The sequence below is a fragment of the Chanos chanos genome, chromosome 1, assembly GCF_902362185.1.
Source record: "Chanos chanos chromosome 1, fChaCha1.1, whole genome shotgun sequence".
In the NCBI taxonomy this organism is placed as follows: domain Eukaryota; kingdom Metazoa; phylum Chordata; class Actinopteri; order Gonorynchiformes; family Chanidae; genus Chanos; species Chanos chanos.
Window position 1 is genome coordinate 40,395,248 of NC_044495.1, and position 20,271 is coordinate 40,415,518.

Here is a 20,271-nt window from a genome sequence, read left to right on the forward strand (position 1 = left end):
ATGTGTCTAGCACAGACATGCCACCTCCTCTGGTACTGTAATATGCAATACAATACAACAGGTTGGAAGTATTGTCACTTTGCATTGTTCAAAAGAGTTACACCAATCTTAACACACACACTATCTTATTTTGTATATTTGTTGTCATGCACAGAAAGGTGCTATTTTTGTTTTACCAATGACTTTTAGATGTTTTCTCATTAAATATTTGTGTTTTCCAAGTACTCCCTGTGAGTCTTTTGAATTTCAGTTTCTTAACCATTTGAAATTGTTGTGTAGTATTGCTCTTCTGTAAATAGTCTTTCCTCTTTTTTCCAGTTGAAACTTTTCTTTACACCTTGGCTTTGTCCTCTTGTCAAATTAGAGAAGATTTTTTTGTTGTTGTTGTTTTTCTGACACTTGTGGGTATTTTGTGCTCCTGTTGGGCAGTGGTAAGTAGAGGAGATTTTAAGGAAGCTGTGACTGAAACAGCTGTTGGTGAGGGTGCTTAGGCAGCGGATCTCTTCCAGAAGAATCCGCGTCGGCCCAGGGTGGAGGAATCCTGGTGATCAAGAGCCCGAAAACAAACTGCGACACTTCTACAGAGCTTTCTCACTAAAATAACAAGAAAAGAGAGAGTCTCTGTTTCAAGTCTTTCAACCACCAAGGGCCCTAACAGTCATTTTTTACACTAAGTGTTTTCAAGCAGTTTGCTATATGTCAGAAGAGTACAATCCCACTGGGACTAAACAGATAGTGCGCAACCAGCTGAAAAGAAATTGCTGTGTTTATGGATTTTTAAGGTGTTTTCTCAGAGTATGTTTCCACAACACAGCACCATATGGGGGTTGAGTATGAAGCAATTGTGTCTCAAAATTTGCAGTAGTCCTACAGAATCAGTCAGTTTGTTAGTGATCTGAATATTTGCCTATTCCATTATTATGTTTGGGGGTTTTTTGGGAATGAACAATGATACAGTTTTGCAAATACACACCGTTTGGAGTCTGTTCGTTTGCACAAACGATGAGGAAACTCCCAGAACCAGTGCAGCAGTTTGAGTAGCCACTCTGAGATCCAGTTACCCAACCTGAATGACACCCATCACAACTTCACTATAACATTACCTAACACCCACACCCGATCATTGGTCATAACCTGATGCGTTTCCAGATATGAGAAGATTCATTTACAGTTGGATGTCAGTAACATCACTGGGGAGTAAGACCCCGTGTACCTCTGAGCTGTGACGTAGGCTGCTTCCAGAGGGAGTGTACAGGGAAGCAGGATGAAGGAGACCAGCCTCACCACGAAAAACTGCCTCCGAAACTCTTCACTGGCTTTGCAAAACACTAAGGGAGGGATACAACTTCAGTTTTGAAATCTGCTCCATTATTTGTGGCAGTTGTGTTTGTGTGTGAGACGTGAATGCCGGACAAATTAAAATAAGTATTAGTTACTTGCATTATCTAGAATAAGTGTTCACTCACGTAGTGAATTTGCATAACTGGTCATGAAAGGCTGACTGCATTCATTCCCATACCTTTTTTCATAGGCTCAGATAGTAGGCAAACAGTTTTATCATCGAACGGCCAGTGCTGTTTATTCAGAGGCCTCTGAGTCTCCATCCTCTTGCTTGTGTTCTTTGTTTGCTGCTTTATCTCTTCATAATCAGTGGGTGACATGTCGGTCAGGGTGACAGCAGATAATGAGTACTTTATGAGATCTGAAACAAGAAAACAAAATGTTGTTGATAAAACAACAGTCATTTGAGCATTTTTGAGTAATTATATTTCAATTCTCCGATAGCTATCTTGTAACAACGGCAACTGATTGGCCTAACAATGATTTTTAAGATTTCACTAATTTGTAAACACAGAGAGATGACAGAGCTAGAAGATGAAAAGGACTCACTGTTCTTCAGCAGAAAGCAGAGTGTATCCCTGTATCCATTCTGACAAATCTCAGCCATAATCTTTAGAAGTTTAACACAAATTCAGTTTGAATGCTTGTGAAAAGACAAAAAATCTGTTTGATGTGCTGAAACATAAAAATGTCACTTCAGGTACTTTTTAAAAAATATTTATTTTGAACTTTAACTTATGGTACCTCAGGTTCTGGAGGGAAGAAGCCACTGGCCACACAGAACACATTGTCATAGTTGACGTATATGCTGACGTTGTTGTGATAGACTTCTTGAAAGTAAACAGGACCATCTCTTGGGCAGATGTCACTCTCTCCAGAGAATGCTGAAATTGTGATGGTGTTTTTCAGCTCGGAATAAGGAAGATTGTCACTCAAAGCACCATCCACATAACGCTGGGGGAAGAAATGACAAATAGGTATGACATTTACTCACTCACTCCCTCAATGGAGTAAATGCATATACCCAAAAGAGCTGCAGTGAGTATTGGAAATTCTCCTGAGAAATACTGAATAAAAGGTCTACCACTCACAACTCCCTGATAACTGGGAGGAATCACACCACAGAATAGAGGGAAGAAACAGCTACACACCAAAGCCTGTAGAAAAACAAAAATACATCCAGTTACAGACTTATATTGACAGAGAAATGAACTGAAGTAAAATACAGTTGGAAAAACTAAACTTTATTAAACAAACAGAATGGTGTCTGAAAGATACACAAATGTGTTTGGCTCTAATAGTGTTCCTACTAGTTTAGAAAGAAAGAATTATTTTAAAAACAAATTTGTCCCTAATGCATCCGTGCTCTCTACTGTTTTATTATTTAATCATTGGCCAAGGAAGTGCAGGTCTTGAGTAAACACTAAACCCTTCAAGCTGTTCATAGTTTAAATCTGTTTCAAAAGTACCTTTACCTGAATAAGGTCCTGTTTGCTTTCAAACTCTGAGATCAATACGTTTCTCCTATCAGACACACGTGTGACGGACACATGAAGTCTTCCAGAGGCAAGGAGATGAGAGTTTTCAGGCAAGTCACGGTTCAAGAGCTCACGCACAATTTTCAGCAAGTTGAATGACGGTCGCGCGGGACCCAGGGTGCCTTTTCGGGCTTCTTTAGCAATTTCCATTAAATGTTCACAGCACTTGGCTTGAACAAAACAAAACCATTTCAATTAAGCTACGGAAAACTGTTTTGTGGTCTTATAAGGTTCCTCACGAACTTCCCATAGGTCACAGTTTCCAGGTTACCACCACATATTGTTGTGTCTGCAGTTATTTTAACAGCGTAATAAAATGATAGGTCACACATGGGCTATCTTCTTTACTATACACTAACATACTTTTTACAGCAATGCTCTGTCAAAAATGATAATGGAAGACAACTATCTTACGTGGAGTTTACTATCTGAGACAGATGACTATGCTGGCACGAACCTGTCGCGTGTATGAATAGGCCTACAGGCAGTGCAAACGTAGCGTTGTAATGACTTAACAATATTTCATACACGCTTAGATTAAATGGGGGTTACTATTATCCATTTGTAGTTGCTTTCTCTTCGCAATGGTTGCAAGTATCAGGGTATATCAACAGTTTTTCAGTTCTTGACAACTCCGTTTACGTGCAGACATTTTTATTCTGAACGCTAACAATAAAATGCCATTTTTAATTTCATGAACAACCTACCTGGGGACATTCGACAGACTATCATGGCACTGGTTAGAGCACCCGACGAGGCCCCTGATATTTTTGCAGCCCTATCAATAAAATTATTTGCTCGTTCCAAAAAGCAGCAGTAAACGCCAAAGTAATACACTGCCATAAACCCGCAACCAGCGAACGACATATTTAAATCTTTATCCAGCTCCATTATCCAGCCAATTCGAGACGTCTTTTTGATAGCCTAAAAATATACAAATAACACGTGTTTCCAGTAATGCAGTAGGCTACAGCCTATAGACATACGCAAGTAGCAAAAGACTTTAATAGTAAATACATGTCATAATTTAATATGCATTACGTCAAAATGTCACGTATTCTACTTTCTCAAAAGACCGTATGCCACCTGTCATACGGTATTAACCGAAAAACGGACTGTCGATGTACTTTACACTGTGGATGCACTTTAAACCGTACGGGAAGCGATTACCCGTTTAGGTTACTATCCCACAATCCATCGCTTTTGACCAGGACCACATATAAACGTATATAAAACAAGGGAAAAACAAACTGTATTACACTAAGGAAACGAGAGTGGTGAATCGAGGATGAGAGATGTTTTTATTTGTTAACTTTCTTATGGGTTGGTGCGTCGTTGACGCACATCATATTAACAGTGGGCACCTCTGTGGTAAGCGCTTTTCCGCTTATTTTCAGCGTCTCCTGACTGAAGTAGATATTTTGATCTATGGACAGCTGCCCTAATGCAGTCGCATCAACGTGAAACGCAAAAGGTTACGTCCCTTTCGAGACCGAACTTCATACAACGACAAAAATCTTGAGTCTGCGCGGCCATAAGATGGTCAGGTGTCAAATGTCCTTCTTGCCAATGAGAAGTTTGAAGAGTTGCAACAAATGTTCAGAATGCTTTTTTTTCTTGACAGGAGCGAAATTTGTATTCATTTCCTTACATTCAGTTGTTAGTGCGTTGTATTTTAGCCGGTATACTCGGCTATCGGTTTTGTTGCGTCAATCTTGTATCTGGCACGCCAAGTTTAATTTTGATAAACTGCTTCTTCAGACTCGTAAGGTAATAACATTCGAAATATAGGCTACTGTATATAAACATAGTGATGCACTTCGCTAGTATCACAGGCCTATATTACAAGCATAAATGGTAGGCCTAATACTCCCGTGCAATTACAATGTAATGACCCCCCCCCCCCCCCTGAAATTATGACTTAAAGAAACTTGGTCACCCTCCCCCATTACAGTAACTGTAACTCAGCCCCTCATAATGTTGTCACTGGATTACTAATTCAGTGCCAATCACTACACAGCTTTTCTTTTTTTTTTAAATCATGGTCAGATGGTGCTGCATAATTTCTCATATTACCAGATCACACCTCCAACTTATCTGTGAACAGGGGGTTGCCATGGTGTTTCAGAGAATCTCTTGAAGAAGCTCAGGCTTTGTCAAACCAGCTGAGTCCGATAAACCAGCTGCTCCTCTAGTCTAATGTATCTACAATTTGGTGCTTTGTATTTCAAAGGCATTGAAGAGGGGATCAGTAAGAATTAAAATCAGAAGCACCTTCCTCTCTTTAACTTACTTTACTCTATGCGTCAGCCCCTTAAACATGGACTTATGAGTGCATCTTTTTTCAGGCACTTACTATCTACTTATATGGAGAAGTTGTTTTTGATTCTTGGTAAAATGACAAAATGTTAGGAACAAAGTGTAGTCAAATTTTGGCCCTGGGCCCTACTGAGGATCACACATGTAACTCTAAGGACATCTCAGGGTGTTCTTACGTAGCTGATGCGGCAGGACAGATGATTGGCTGAGGTTCTCCAAATGGAACATTTAGTCTCGGTATAGCTTAATGGATTTAAAGAGGCATCGTTTTCCAGGACTTTTGTTGAACTGTTAAGAGGATGTGTCTCTCTGCATGGTACCACATGAGCTTGTTAATAGAGTTACTAAGCTGTCTGAGAACAAAGGTGTATCTACAGGAATGCCCTTAAGGGGGTGGGGCTTGTGTATGTCTGTTTTGCCTGACTTCTGTCTGACATGGGTAACTACTGTGCCATTATACATAGTATAGTATTTGAATGTAAAGATTACTCATAGTCTGACAAAATGGATGAGCATCTCATTCCAGTAAAGATGCTTTGGCATTTCTGTAATCGATCAGAAAGGAACAGGTAGTTGCGATAGTGATTACGCTGAGTTTGTTTGCTTTAAGTTTATTTTCTTTCTTAGAATTAAGTTTCTGGATTTAAAAGACTCCTCTCCTCTGCCATATATTCATAGACAAATCGTTATAAAAATTTGAATAAAATAATTGACTATTTTGAATATGGTGGACCTATTGAATGTGTGAGACACAGAGAAGAGTTGTTAGTGACATCAAGACATGAACTGAGAAATCCTGACATTCACTGAAGTGGACGCTCAATGTTGTAGAATTATGGATACAGCATAAAAGCATATTTTATCATTTGTTGGCACCTCAGATGGTTTTTCCACCAAGCACTTTGATTTTTATTCTTCTGTATTCTTCGCTAAAGACGGGCTCTTTATGAAGAAATGTAAAACACATTTCACATTACATAATGTGCTATCATGGATGTGGCATTGTCAGGACTAAATTTCCAAATAAATGTTGTTTTTTAAATGCTTTTGAAATGGTTTAAAAACAAACACCAGCAAATACTATGTGTACGTAAGTTTTTACATGTTTTTACATGTGACAGAATGAACTCGTTGACCAGCACTACAATAAGACTCTTCTTGCTTTTGGGTATAACAAAGTCTTAAACAAACGCAAAGAGCTACATTTTATGATTACCGCCCTATATTTTGAGGTCAAATATTTTAGGTAGTGAAAATGCGAAGTGCCTCTTGAACTGACGCAGCTGGTGCGTAAAAACAAAGTTCATCTCATACCTTGTACCTGTCGAAGTCTTAAATAATCTGGGTATATTCGTGTAATGCTATCGTACTGCAAACATAAATGTTAAATCCACAGACTGACATTTCGAACGAGACAGACAAGCAGCTGACCCCTACTGTCAGCTTTAAGCTTGAATTTTAGACAGGTGCTGTAGTGCTGTCCTCAATCAACCCGTCGGCCGAAAAGCCTATCCGTTTCATTCCAGCCTCCCTTCCATGTAACGTCACGTTATTTCCCATAATGCTATAGTTACTTCAGAGCGCATGCGCGATACATTCAGCAAGCGTCTTCCAAAGATGGCGGGTGCTCGAGATCCTCTAGAAGATATGCTCTACTCCGAAGTGGATGAAAAAGCAGTCAGTGATCTTGTGGGTTCCCTAGAGTCGCAACTTGTTGGGCAAAATAGTTTAACTGCCTCTCAGAGCGAAGTCAGGAGAGCAGGGGCATCAGGCACTGTTAATCACCACTTGGGAAAATTGCTACCCGCTCAATTGGGAACCACACAGGAACAACGCCAAACAGGACTCCACAAAGTGGAGCAAATTCAGGAGGTCAGTTCTAAAGACTTCAACGAGAGGATATCGATTTCTAATTCTGTTTCTTCCTCTCTAAATGTTTCCAACAACACTGGGTCTTCGGTGATAGCTACGAATCGTTTGCAATCACATGCGATATCAAACAACATAGTCCCCAATCCAACACCTGGAGTTGTAACTTTGCCATCTCCGATCTGTTCAAGTGACGCAGCAGTTGTAGCACAAACAAATACTGTCCCTAACAACAACCATATTACTTCAACCATACGGACTGTTTCTTCAAGAATACAGAGTGTCAACGGGAACAGTGGGACCGTAACGTTAAACTCTCCCGTTGTTGCTTCTGCGCCCGGCTCTGTAGTGGGCTTACAAGCCGAGGTATCCAGAACGGTAGCAGATAGTAGTGTAAACAGTGTTGTCATTGGCTCTGGAGCGGGTAACGGTAGCTCCAACATGTCTGTTTCTGAAAGCGCCAATACCGTTGGTGTTGTTGCGCAGTCCAATCATGTACTATCACAGCCTGTTATTTCTACAGAAAGTCACGCGACCTCTGCGATTGCACTGAACCGGCCTCCGAATCCGGCTGTACCAAACACTGTACATAACGCAAGTGACTCACAAGGCTCTGCGCTGCCTGTTCAGGGCGTCAGAACGGTCCCTCCTTCTGTCTCAGGCGGGCCATTAACAAATACTGAAACTAGCGTAGTGAAGTCTGACTCTCCCAACCACATAAAAACCATCGTCCCAAACCATCACTCTAACAACTCCGCAAACTTACAGCCCATTACTCCAGCTCCAGTTGTTACTCCTACCGTTACCGTGCAGTCAGGTTCTGTGGTTGCCCAAGTTCCAGTGGCAAGCACTCCTGCCAGTGTCACGACTTTGGCAAAACCGACGACAAATGTAGTAGGTCAGACCACCACTCTGTTGAGACCCTGTGCCCCATCAACAGGAGTAGCCACGGCAACGCCACCCCAACGACCTGGGGTTGTGACCACTCCCAGGGCAGTGGCACCTCAGCTGATAGTTCGTCCTCAGCAACAAACGACTATTCAGTTACCTCCTGGATTCACAATACCACCAGGTAAGAGTTTAAAGTATTTATGAGCTTGATGGTTAAATGGGAAAAAGTAGCAGTAATGGAGTTTACCAGATCTCTTTCAAATGTGCAAGTTGGGAACAGTTTCTGTTTCCACGATCCAGAGTCGTTGCTGTTGTGTTTAGCTCTGTGATTTTGTGTTTCTGGGCTCCAGGCATGGTGCTGGTTCGCACTGAGGCGGGTCAGTTGGTTATGGTACCTCAGCAAGTTCTGGCCCAGGTCCAGGCTCAGAACCAGGCTAAGAACAACTTGTCTCCAAGACCTGCCACTCCTACCGCTGGACCCACCTTCAGAGTCACTGCTCCTGCCGTGCAGGTACGATTAGCATGCTTCATAAGACTCTGCACATTACTCAAAGTAGAAGCGTGATTGTAAGTTTACAAAGCTGAATACTGAACATGGTAAATAATTCCCTTGCAGTCCCCTGGCACCCCACAGGCCGTAAGATCGGCTTCCCCTGCCCAGGCTAAAGTGGTACAGACTCTGAACCCCTCAAGTCCTGCTCTCCAGGTACCCCTAGCAGCACCCCCGTTGTGTTCCTCTGCCCTTTTTCGCCTCCCTCCACCTTTACTTTTTCCCATTTCCAGTGTGTGGACAAGACCTCATGTTAGACTCTTGAAAAGTGAAAAGTACAGTTCATCCTTATCCACTTCCCATGGCATTTTTTGAATGAGATGTCTTCACTGGGGTCATTGAGGGATCTACTGTTGTGAAAACAGTACTTGTGGTAAAACAATGGTCGGTAGTGTGAGTTGTTTTATCTCTGTAACAGAAAACCTCGGTGATGACGGTCACTCCCCCTCAGAAACCCATGTCAGTGATCACAGCTGGCCAGAGCACCCCATCTACCAAGACCTCCGCCTCCACACCCAAACCTGCTGTCACACTGCAGACTAGCAAAACGACCCCGGCAACGTCAGCCACGCCCACATCTGGAGCCCCTGTCCTCTCTCAGGTCACAGCTTTTCTCTATGCCTCTCTCTCTCTTATTCTCTCTCTCTCTCTCATTCTCTCTCTCTCTCTCTTTCTATTGCTGGCTATTTCCCTGTCTGTCTGCCTGTCTCTCTCTCTCTTGGTTGCTCTCTCTCTCTCTCTCTCTCTCTCTCTCAGGGAACAGATTTTTCCCTGGCACTAACTTAAGCACTAGTTCTCTGTGAACTGAAATAGAAGTCATAGAAATCCCAATAGTGGAAGTGAAAATTTGTGTCACATACTTAAAAAAAAATGTCTGAAACAGACTTTTGGTTTTAAACGCATGTTAAATCTCTGTTTCAGGAAATGCAAGAAAATGTGAAAAAGTGTAAAAACTTCCTTGCCACTTTGATCAAACTGGCATCACATAATTCCCCCTCTCCTGAAACGTCTCGGAATGTGAAGGCGCTGGTTCAGGACCTGCTGGTGAGTTTCATGGGGTCACTGAGTCGGTTATGGAAGAACATCCTCCATGAACATACACAGGGGAGATGTTAGCTTCTACAGTGCTTACTAGAACTATGAACTCTGTTTTAAAGGACCCTAGTAAAATTTTTTATCATGTTATACTTTGTGCCTAACTCAAGAATTCATTAGTTTTGAAATTATTTGATGGTTAGTTTTTGAAATGTATTAATTTATGAACATTTCTGTGTTCTATTTGTTGACAGGATGCTAAAATTGAGCCTGAGGAGTTTACAAATCGTCTCCAGAGTGAACTGAAATCTTCTCCTCAGCCTTACTTGGTTCCCTTTCTCAAGGTTGGTCTGTTGGCTTGTTCGCTAGATGCCCGTTTTTGTCAATAATAATCACTCTCGGGTCTTTTCAGTGTTCAGCATTTGAGAAATCGTTGTATTATTGGTGTCCTCAACACCATCAGGAGGTTGCTCTTTATGTGTTCAGCTGTTGTGAGCAGAATTCATCTTAACATTCGTTGAATTTTATTCTTTTTTCCTCGGTGGACAGAAAAGCCTACCAGCACTGCGACTCACCCTCCTCAACTCCCAGCAGTCTCTGACACAGCTGTCGTCTCCCCCCACCCCGGCTGTGACGGTGGTTAAGGCTTGCCCCCCCAGCACTCTGGCCACTGTGGTGCCCGCAGTCCGGCCTGCCATCGTCTCTGCCGCTGCCCATGGCCAGACGGCCACTCTGGTATTTTACACAGGGCTTTGTCTTCACAAGATATGCTCACAACTCATAACCGCTGTACTCACTGTTAACACCCTCCTCCTGGTTTCTGTCCCTCTCTCTGTTCTCCATAGGCCCTTAAGAGGCCGGGCACTCAGGTGAATCAGACTCGCATGCCTGTGGTGATAACGCAGACGATGCGACCGCAAGGTACGATCCCCTTGGGCACCGCTTTCTTCCATTCATCGTCGTCAAATGTATCAGTGTGAACGATGGACAAGCCAGAGATGGCTCTGGTACTGATGGGATTGAATTGTCCTGCGCTCAAACAGTCAGATCGCTGGAATAATTCATAACATAGTGGTTGATAGAGGTGCACCGATACCAATTTCTTAAGACCGATACGAGTACCAAGTATTTAGTTGTAGAGTATCAGACGTTACCGAGTACAGACACGAGTACTTATTTGGTGGGGGGAGGGGGGGGTGGTTACCAAGTATGAGTGTTTAACTTGCTGTATTGGCCCAATACGAGTACCAACGATTACTATTGGTGCATTACTAATGTTTGGTAAATTATCAACCATGCTCATACTATAAACTTACATTAGGTGTTGATATGTTAGAATAAAAATTCCTCTTAAATAGATCTACTAAATGGGTAGGTGGCGATAGTTTTTGTGTGACTGATGTCACTGTTGTTGTGTTTTTTTAAAATTATAAATGTGAAATGGAATTTTTATACAGAACAGCTTATGTGGGTTTTCGGTTGGTTGTTTGATGCATTTGTTGATTGTGGTTTTGTTGTTGTGGGAACAGTGGGGAGAGGACCAACAATACAAGTGAGGGGCCCTGTGGATGTTACTGTTCAGGCCTCAGCCAATCAGAAACAGAAGCTGAATGACCCTGGGGGTGGAACTTTCAGGTATGAAAGAATGTTGACATCTCAAATGCAGAATGGCAATATGGGCAAATACAATATGTCTGGATGCCACTAGGAGGCAGACTTTGTCTTGGTTTGAGGGGATTTGTCAGAGTGAACACCAAAAGCAAACAATAATCTCTATCTGGAAGGGCAAACCTTAATAACAGATTTTGACTAGCAGGATCTTGTATATTTTTGCTTGGATACGGTGGGTGTTTTGTGCTTAATATGACTCAGCAGATGTTTGTAAACTGGCTGTTTTCCCACAGTTACAGTTGAAGACAGCGTCATGTAAAAGTGTTGCATGGTGGAGGAGATGAGTGCTGGCCACAAAGTTTTCCTCACCCACATGACATGACATGCAGATTTTTGTTTTCCCTGTATTTCTGTTGTCATTTCCCTCGTTCCTGCAAGATCTAAATTATCACAAAGGTTTTAAATGGTCTCCATTCTCAGCCAAACAAATGATATAGGGAGCACGTAACTGAGTGGTTTTTAAACCCAGTCAGTCGGCCACTAGGGAGGAACAGGGTCCTGTAGAAGGAGCGTCTAAGGTTCCAGAGGCAAAGAGAACGTCTTTGTGATAAATGCAGAAAAAGTACCTGGCCAATACCTTGACACCATTTAGATTGAATCTGTTTCCTCCCTGTCCCATATCCATACTGTTGCCTCTGCTAAGAACTTTTGTCATTCAGATAATTTGGCTGCAGGTTTTTTTTTCCCTCCTCAATGAGCCTCAAACAACATGTAGCCTCATTGGTCAGTGTGTATGACTACTTAAACCTAGCTTAACACATGAGTCTATCCAGCTGTTGTTCGCACTTAGAGGTAATTAGAGGTAATAAGTTTATGAGCTATTATAACTTGGCAGGTGCATTGGGTTAATTATTGAGCAATAGACTGTTTTGGTATTAATGTTGGAGAAGTGGCAAACACACAGATCACTGCCCCAGATTTAAAATGCTTTAGTCTGACTGCATTGCAAATTCATATGGTAAAAAAAAATACTTGAAACACAAGTTTATTTTGTCGTTTTTTCTCTGCTTTCTCCTAGCAGGGATGACGATGACATCAACGACGTGGCCTCCATGGCCGGGGTAAACCTGAACGAGGAGAACGCTCGTATTTTAGCCACGGGCTCTGAGCTGGTGGGAACCCAGATTCGCTCCTGTAAGGACGAGGCGTTCCTGCCCACGGCCCTGCTCCACAAACGCATGGTCGAGACGGGTACGCAGCGCTCACACACACACACACACACACACACACACACACATGCTCACACTCAGATACACACACACACGCTCACACACACACACACACACGCTCACACACACACACACACACACACACACGCTCACACACACACACACACACACACGCTCACACTCAGATACACATACACACACACACATACACACACACGCTCACACTCAGATACACACACACACTCACAGAGCTCAGCATGTAGACACAAACTCACACACTGTTCAGTCTACACAGACACACTAACACACCATTCAGCTCTGCAGACATACCTTACAGACAGGTACAAATACTAAGACACACTCACACACACAGTTCTACACACAGATGTATCTTGCAAACACTTACAGACACAGCTCAGCTTACACAAACCCCAACACAATGTTCAATTCTGCAGACCTACCTTACAAACAGGCAGAAACACTAACACACATTCACATACATACAGTTCTACAGGCATATCCTACAAACAGGTACAAACACTAACTAACAGCTCAGCTTACACAGACAACACACAAACACACTGTTCAGTTCTACAGACCTACCTTACAGACCTGTACGAACACTAAACATAACCCAACTGCACTACTCCATCCTAGAAAGAGGTACCAAACCCTAAGAGACAACTCCAGGAGACGAACCCTAGACATGCGCACATAACTGAAACAGCTCATATTGCACTGTGTACACTCATCCTGTGGACTGAGAGAAAAACGAAACCCACACAGACATTCTATACATACACAGCCCTGTTCTGTGTGTGAGTCCAGCCCACCTGCAGACGCCTGATGCTAATAAATTGTCATAAGAGCAGCTTGAGCCAGGGAGCACATATGCACCTGTTACATAAACCCACAGGTTCTGCTCATTGCATGCCGCCTCCCAGAGGAGCAGAAAGAGAGAGAGAGAGATTAGTGCCAGAAAAGAGTGGTGACTGCTTTTAGTAGCACGGATGCCAGTTATCTCTTATAACTATAAAATATGTGGCTATAGTTTCCATAGTGAAGATATGACTGTGTTTTTCAGACTGACCGTCTGGCTGTAGTTTCTTGAATAAACATTTGGCCATAGATTCTACAGTAAACATATGACTATATGTTCTATAGTAAACATTTGGCAATATTTTTTATGGTAAATTTGTGGCAGTGTTTTCCATACTAACATTGTGGCTATGTCTTCCGTACTAGCCATGTAGTTCTGTTTTGTATGGTACTCATTGATATATTTTATGTGCTGAAGATATATTCAGTCATATTTGATATATTTTGAATGCACTGATCAGTTAGTGCCAATATCAGACAGCGCTGGAAGAGAGATACTCTGATGCAACGTTTGAATGCTTTGATGATGTTTGTACTTGAGCCATAATTGTATAACTATGTCCTGTTAGTTTCACACAAGGTTTAGTCCAAATCCCTGTAAATCAAATTCAGCAATCTCGATTCCATAATAATGCCTAATAGTGCTGGTCACACCCTTACCTTTGACTGGTCCATGAACCTGCCTTTTCAATCCTTACATTTACAGGCCTTTTTTTTCACTTTCGCTTTGATAGTGGAGAAGGATGGACATTTGGGGTGGGGGTGGGGGACTGTTAGAGGAACTCTCCTTTGAAAGGCAGAGTTGTGGTGTCATTGGTCATGTCCTGTCCCCTCTGTCTTTCCTTAGTGAGTGTCCAGCGTCTGTCCATTGGCTCTCCCCTCTCTCTCTCTTTCTTACTCTCTCTCTTTCTCTCTCTCTCTCTCTCTCTCTCTCTCTCTAGTCTAATGAGTTGTATGTTTTGTGGAGGAGCAGAGACCTCAGGCTGTGTATGAATAGTTTATGGGCCTCCTTCTGATGGCTCTCTGTCAGTTTTGTCATGCGTGCTCAAGTAAGAGGATCCTCCAGGCGTTTCCCTGACAAGGTCACTTATATACACACACACATGCATGTTCTTATTGACACAAGTAATACATCAACTTTTACTACATAAATTCACACACCCACCCACACATACATACATACATACATACATACATACATACATACATGCATATATCTACACACATGTGGAAGTACACAGTAGTATTTACATACATGCTGAAAAATGCACATTTTTCCCTTTTAATTTTTTCCAGATTTATTTAGTTTGGCGCTGTGTATGATCAAAAGATTTATCCCATAATAAAACCAAATTATGACTGATTCATTTAGGAGGGACTTCCATACGAGTCGCAACCCCTTAGCTCGGACCTTCTCAGTTATCTTCACCTTACTGTACCATCACTTCTGCTAGAGGTTAGCAGAACAGAGGGAGGCGGGGGAGCAAACAAACAAACAAATAAATAAATAACTAAAGTAGAAATGCGACCAAACCGAAATGTGCTCTGGTTCCCTTCTCATTCGAAAGGAAGCAGCCTCCATTATTGTATTTAACCAAATTTTCTCTTCCCCTCTTGCGCCTGATTTAGTACACAGCGCATACCAATGAAGGCCCCAGGTCATGTGCTATTACATGGAGCCTGGCTTTGGTTGTTATGCTGTCGCTGGCGGGGGGGTGGAGTGTGTTAAAAATGTAAATCTTCCTCTGGGGTGGGTGGGGGCGGGGGGCTCTGTGTGTTCTGAGGCTTCGGCTTTTTACGGCTGGAGGGAGAGGCAGAGAGGGAGGGAGGGATGGGCCGGGGACGAGAGACACGATACCACCTGCTGGTTGCAACTGCCAACTGACTAACTGAGCCTCATCTGGTCTGACTCTGAGAAGAATGTTCTGGAAAGGACACGTAACAGAATTCAGCCGTTATGAACAGTTTTACTGGTAATATCTTCAGTTTTTTGGACGTTTGGGCTGCCGGTGTTGGTTTTTTTCATTTGAATAAACAAATGCAACATTTAGCGTAATAAATGTCAGAAAGTTTCTGGATGTTCCATTTTGGTGCTAACAGAACACTGCCCTCTTCCATTTTTTGGAAGTCAAAACCTCGTGTAGTCCTTTTCTTTCCTTGTACAGCCATTTCTAAGTGTGTTTTAATTTCGCCCTGTGTCTTTAGCAAGAAGATTTGGTGTGACTGAGGTGTCAGTGGAAGCAGTGAGCCTTGTTTCTCACGCCACCCAGGCCAGACTGCGTAACCTGCTGGAGATGGTGTCTGCTATCTCCCAGCACCGCGCTGACTCGTTCAAGGTAAGCCCCGGAAAAAAAAAAAAAAAAGGCCAGGTCCTGGCCAAACGCTAGTTTGCCGTCAACAACAAAGTTCTAATTAAAGTCCTTTCGTCTGTGTTCTCTCTCAGACAAGCCCCGACTAATGATTACTGTTATAAGTCATGTTTATGATGGATGACTGTAATTGTCTTTTAGTATAGATCTGCCTGTTCTCAACGGCTTCCAGCAGCTTTTTTTTTCCCCCTCTTTTTTTAATTCCAGACGGAACTAGGAAAAAAACCCAATCCCAAGTCCCGCTAACTGAATCAAATTTGATGAATTTTGATGTGTGTGTGTGTGTGTGGGGGGGGGGAGTATTCAAACGGAGAAACGGCTGTGGAGGAGAAAAGGGAGATGGAGATGGGTGGCAGAGAGGAGAGACTGTTATGTAGTTTCTCTGTGATTAGGAGAGGAGCAGCTTCTAACGAGCGCTCTCGCTGTCTCTGTGAACGCTCACTCTGTTGACATCAGCGAAAAAAAAAGAAAAAAAAAAAGAGGGGCAAAACTTTGGAAGAGATGTGAAACCTCCCTGCGTGAGAGAGGTGCAGCCTCAGCTCCAAACACAGAGAGAGAGAGAAAGAAAGAAAGAAAGAAAAAGGAAGAGAGATAGAAAGTGATGAGACGAGTCAAATATGAACTCTGTTCTGGGTTCATAAATGTCACGTTTTTCAGAGTGCTGATCCAGGAGCAGTTTTTGCCTTTGATAATCCTCATGAAATACAATTATATGTACTAAAGGGGAAGTGTCAGTGTTACTCGTTGTTACATATGGGTTCTGGTCTAATAAGTCTGTATTTGTGAGTACTTTGAGTTTGACATTTGGCCCTCTGTCAAACTTCACACATGTAGAGCTTTACCTGCAAAAACTCAAAGCACAAAGTTCTAGTTTTGTCTGGTACCCCATAATTCTTCAGTCAGCCAAGAAAAATGAGGAGATGGGGGATAGGGGGGAAATGACAGAAAGAACTTGAATCTAAGGATTCGCTCCTATGTTAGAGCAAAAAAAAAAAAAACCAAAAATGTTGTAACAGTCATGAGGAGTTGTAAATGTCTGTAAATGACTAATCGTCAGTTTTTTTTTCTACAGGACGAGCAGCATTACGAGCAGTCGTCAGACGTCAGAGCCCAGCTCAAGTTTTTCGAGCAACTGGAGAGACTGGAGAAGCAGAGGAAAGACGACGAGGAAAGAGAGATCCTGCTGAAAGCTGCCAAAGTGCGTTTGAGTGACGAGCCCTCCACCAAACCTTTGCACCGCGTGGCTTTGTCGTATAGATTCAATCTGAGTTAACAGTTAGTACTGAGAAATTATAGAGCATACATTCATTTGCGGTGAACAGTATTGGCGCAGTAGGCTTTTAACACTCGTTTAGCTCACACTATGAATGCTAATGCTCAAGCCGCGGCTATTGTTTAGCGGCTGAAGCCCTTTGAGGGGGAAAAAATGCTTGTTTGAGTCTTTGCCGTCACATAGCAGTTCTGACTGTTCCTCTGCCTCCTGTCTGTCTCACTAGCCTCAAGAAACTTCCTCTCAGAGCTACTCGTACTGAAGTTTAGCTAGGTTAAAGGTTTAACGATCTCCCGTTAGTTTTTAGCAGTGGTTTAGCAATTAACCATGTGGTCTTAAAGATTACCATTGTATTACTGATACCCATTAGTCGCACCAGTATGAAGAGTTATCTGTATTTAATTGTATTTTCAATACTATATTAAACATTTTGTGTGATGAGGAATATACAGTTCTCATAGCAACATCAGCAGGGTGGCAGAAAGCTCCCAACACGCATTGCTCCAGTTCAGGTTTAACTTCGAATACTTTTTCGCTGGTTAGACCGGCCCATGGGAGAAGCAGGGAACATAAAAGCAGAGGTAATTAGTTGATGCTTAACAACTAGGCGACGCCGTCGCCAAAGCGCTAACACTCTTGTCCAAAGGCTCAGCGTGGCCAGATTCCCAGTGCTGCCATGTCCCCGGTCTAATTATATTTTTGTCTAATTGAGACGTCAGACAAGCAGGCAAGCAGAACTCCTAAAACTGCAACACAACCCGTCTAAATACTGCGACCGGAGCTGAGCCGTTAGCATGCACAGAGCTTCAGATCACCTCATTTCAAAACATCCACCGTCCGCATTATTGGTTTCCTCAAGCTCTTTCTCTTAGACGAAGCCCTGGAAACATCCTTTCGTAGCGATAATTGACATAGATACATTACATATTACATAGAGAAAATCTACAGACATATTTGATCATCTCCAGTAACAAAATTTCCTGCCTATACTCAGGCAAGGCGGAAAAAATTCAGTTAGAGTTTTGAAATCAGTAATTCAAAAGAAGGATAATATTGTATAGACTAAAATATGTTGCGGTCCAATTAGGGTCCTTTTGTTTATGATTAATGCAGATTTTAACTGAAAGTTAGATCAGGATTTTTAAATTATACAACTCTTTGATATTTCGGCAACAGATATTGAAAGAGTTTCTCACCACAGATTTATTTTTCCATGCTTCCCCTCTCAGAATTTTAACCTGTGTGTGTGTGTGTGTGTATGTGTTTATTTCTGCTGTGTATAGAGTCCTCTTTCTGAATATTAACCTGTGTGTGTGTGTTTGTGTTTATTTCTGCTGTGTATAGAGTTCTCTTTCTGAGTATTAACCTGTGTGTGTGTGTGTTTATTTCTGCTGTGTATAGAGTCCTCTTTCTGAATATTAACCTGTGTGTGTGTGTTTGTGTTTATTTCTGCTGTGTATAGAGTCCTCTCTCTGAGTATGAACCTGTGTGTGTGTTTGTGTGTGTAGAGTCGCTCGAGGCAGGAGGACCCAGAGCAGGCTCGACTCAAGCAGAAAGCGAAGGAGGTAAGCAGCGGCGGCAGAGTGGAGTTTTATCACACCTGACAGTTCAGGACACAGACACATGCGTTTTAAATGCCATGACATGCAGAGCACTTTACACACGTGACGTCAACTATGCTGACGTCTGCTTTGCAAAGTTTCCGCTCCGCAAGTTTCTACGCGAGTAGCTCGGCCACGCCTCAAAAAAAAAAAAAAGTTTCCCTCTCTCTTCCTCACTCTCTCTCTCTCTTTCTCCCTCTCTCTCTCTCTCTCTCTCTCTCTCTGTCTCTCCCTTTTTGTAAAGAGTTTCTTTTCCTGCTTTGGCTTGGCTGCTTTGAGTGACCGATGTAATGGTTTGATTGTGGTCACACTGTGATGTTTTTGATCACATTTTGCATCACATGTAAGCTTTGTTTGTGGAGCTGATGAAGACAGAGGTTGAATCTTCTGATGAGTTGTCCTACCTGGAAACAAGAAATGAGAGACCCAAAGGAAATGCTCTCTTAACCAATCAAAACCCGCTTTTCTTCAGGGATGCCACACTTCAGTGTTCTGTGTTGAAAAAGACAGAGGGCGCTATGGGTGACGCAGGGGGTGCATTGGTGACCATTTAAAGGAGAAAAAGTCATTTGTTGGAGTTGGTTTCTCTGGAGCTTGTTGGTGTTACGATACGGTGCCTCAGTGTGGCAAACCTGGGTGCTGTTATCATGCTCTTAACGATTTGTTTTTATTGGTTTCGTAAAATCCTATGCAAAGGCAGGCAGGAGTCTTAGCCTTGGCTTTCCCTAAGCACAGCATTAGACCATCAGCAATAGGGATAGGTCGGCTATTTTATTATTTTTTTTTGTCTTTTCTTCATTTAATTGGTATTGGCTTTGTTCAGAGCGGTATGAAGACGTTTAATCGATGGCTGTTTTCTAGCAGTCAGTCTCCTTGAGAGACTATAGAGTCCATGGCTTTGTTTTACTCAGATTAAGGAGCGCGTTTCGCATCGTTTGGAAGATGTGTTGCTTCTGTTTGTTTCAGCACTGTTTTGTTTTTCTTACCTGCAGGCATATCATGATGGAGCAGCAGTATTTGAAGCCTCTTTTGGTCTTTTTGTGTGCTGTGTGTGTGTGTGTGTGTGTGTGTGTTGTTCCTCTGTTGGAGATGAGAATATGGCTAACTAGCGTAATGAGAGAGAGAGAGAGAGAGAGAATGCGAGAGGAGATTCATGCCCGAGAGCCATATGACAGCTCCACGTCTTACTGAAGGCCTGTCTGACAGCCTGGAGGAACAAACACCCCTCCTCTCCCCTCTTCTCTTCTCCTCTCCCCCCTTCTCTTCTCTTCTCCTCTCCCCCACACATACACACTGTATTTTTCTTCACTCTCTCTCTCTCTCTTTCTGTCTGTTATTGGCTGTCTTTTTCTCTTTTTTGTGCTCTCTTAGTCCATCATGCACACTCTCTCATTCTCTCTGTCCCTTGCTCGCTCTCTTTCTCCTTTCTCCAACCATCTCTCTCCCTCTCTCTCCCTCCCTCTGTCTGTCTCTCTCTCTCTCTCTCTCTCATTCCCTCTCTCTCTCCCTCTCTTTCTCTAATATTCTTTCATCACACATACCCTTAATCAGTGTTAGGAAGACTGAAGGTGTTGGGCTAAACCAGTGTCTAGTTGTTAGCCCCTGGCCTCTTCTCTTGGCTGGGGAAAATGGATATTTTTGAGGTTTCGTTTGAGTTAAGATACATTTCTAAGAAAGCTGAGGCCCAAAGACGGGCAAAAAAAACCTTGGTGCTGTTTTGCTGCTGGAGGGTTACTGGCCCATTCCGTTATTATCACGTTGGCTCCTCA

At 42.6% G+C, this 20,271-nt stretch overlaps 2 protein-coding genes across 2 annotated transcripts in view; one reads left to right on the forward strand and one right to left on the reverse strand.

Moving 5' to 3' along the window:
- Window positions 1-61: 61 nt before the first annotated feature.
- LOC115824075 (patatin-like phospholipase domain-containing protein 2) lies at window positions 62-3,978 on the reverse strand. The gene is made up of 9 exons (XM_030788174.1): window positions 3,587-3,978; window positions 2,817-3,049; window positions 2,433-2,498; window positions 2,086-2,295; window positions 1,891-1,951; window positions 1,520-1,702; window positions 1,214-1,328; window positions 974-1,066; window positions 62-594 (listed from the first exon to the last, which is right to left on the reverse strand). Exons 1-9 carry the CDS (start codon window positions 3,768-3,770, stop codon window positions 579-581), a joined length of 1,161 nt encoding a protein of 386 aa, XP_030644034.1. The 5' UTR covers window positions 3,771-3,978; the 3' UTR covers window positions 62-578.
- A 2,809-nt stretch (window positions 3,979-6,787) lies between these two features.
- The window catches only part of LOC115826033 (transcription initiation factor TFIID subunit 4), a 34,143-nt gene continuing 20,659 nt past the window's right edge, over window positions 6,788-20,271 (forward strand). Inside the window, exons 1-13 of the mRNA XM_030789716.1 lie at window positions 6,788-8,139; window positions 8,309-8,469; window positions 8,575-8,664; window positions 8,927-9,109; window positions 9,430-9,552; window positions 9,798-9,887; window positions 10,093-10,278; window positions 10,389-10,464; window positions 11,073-11,178; window positions 12,236-12,405; window positions 15,468-15,598; window positions 16,704-16,829; window positions 18,410-18,466. Coding sequence (XP_030645576.1) covers window positions 6,816-8,139; window positions 8,309-8,469; window positions 8,575-8,664; window positions 8,927-9,109; window positions 9,430-9,552; window positions 9,798-9,887; window positions 10,093-10,278; window positions 10,389-10,464; window positions 11,073-11,178; window positions 12,236-12,405; window positions 15,468-15,598; window positions 16,704-16,829; window positions 18,410-18,466 — 2,823 coding nt within the window. The 5' untranslated portion in view covers window positions 6,788-6,815. The remainder of the gene's footprint in view (window positions 8,140-8,308; window positions 8,470-8,574; window positions 8,665-8,926; window positions 9,110-9,429; window positions 9,553-9,797; window positions 9,888-10,092; window positions 10,279-10,388; window positions 10,465-11,072; window positions 11,179-12,235; window positions 12,406-15,467; window positions 15,599-16,703; window positions 16,830-18,409; window positions 18,467-20,271) is intronic.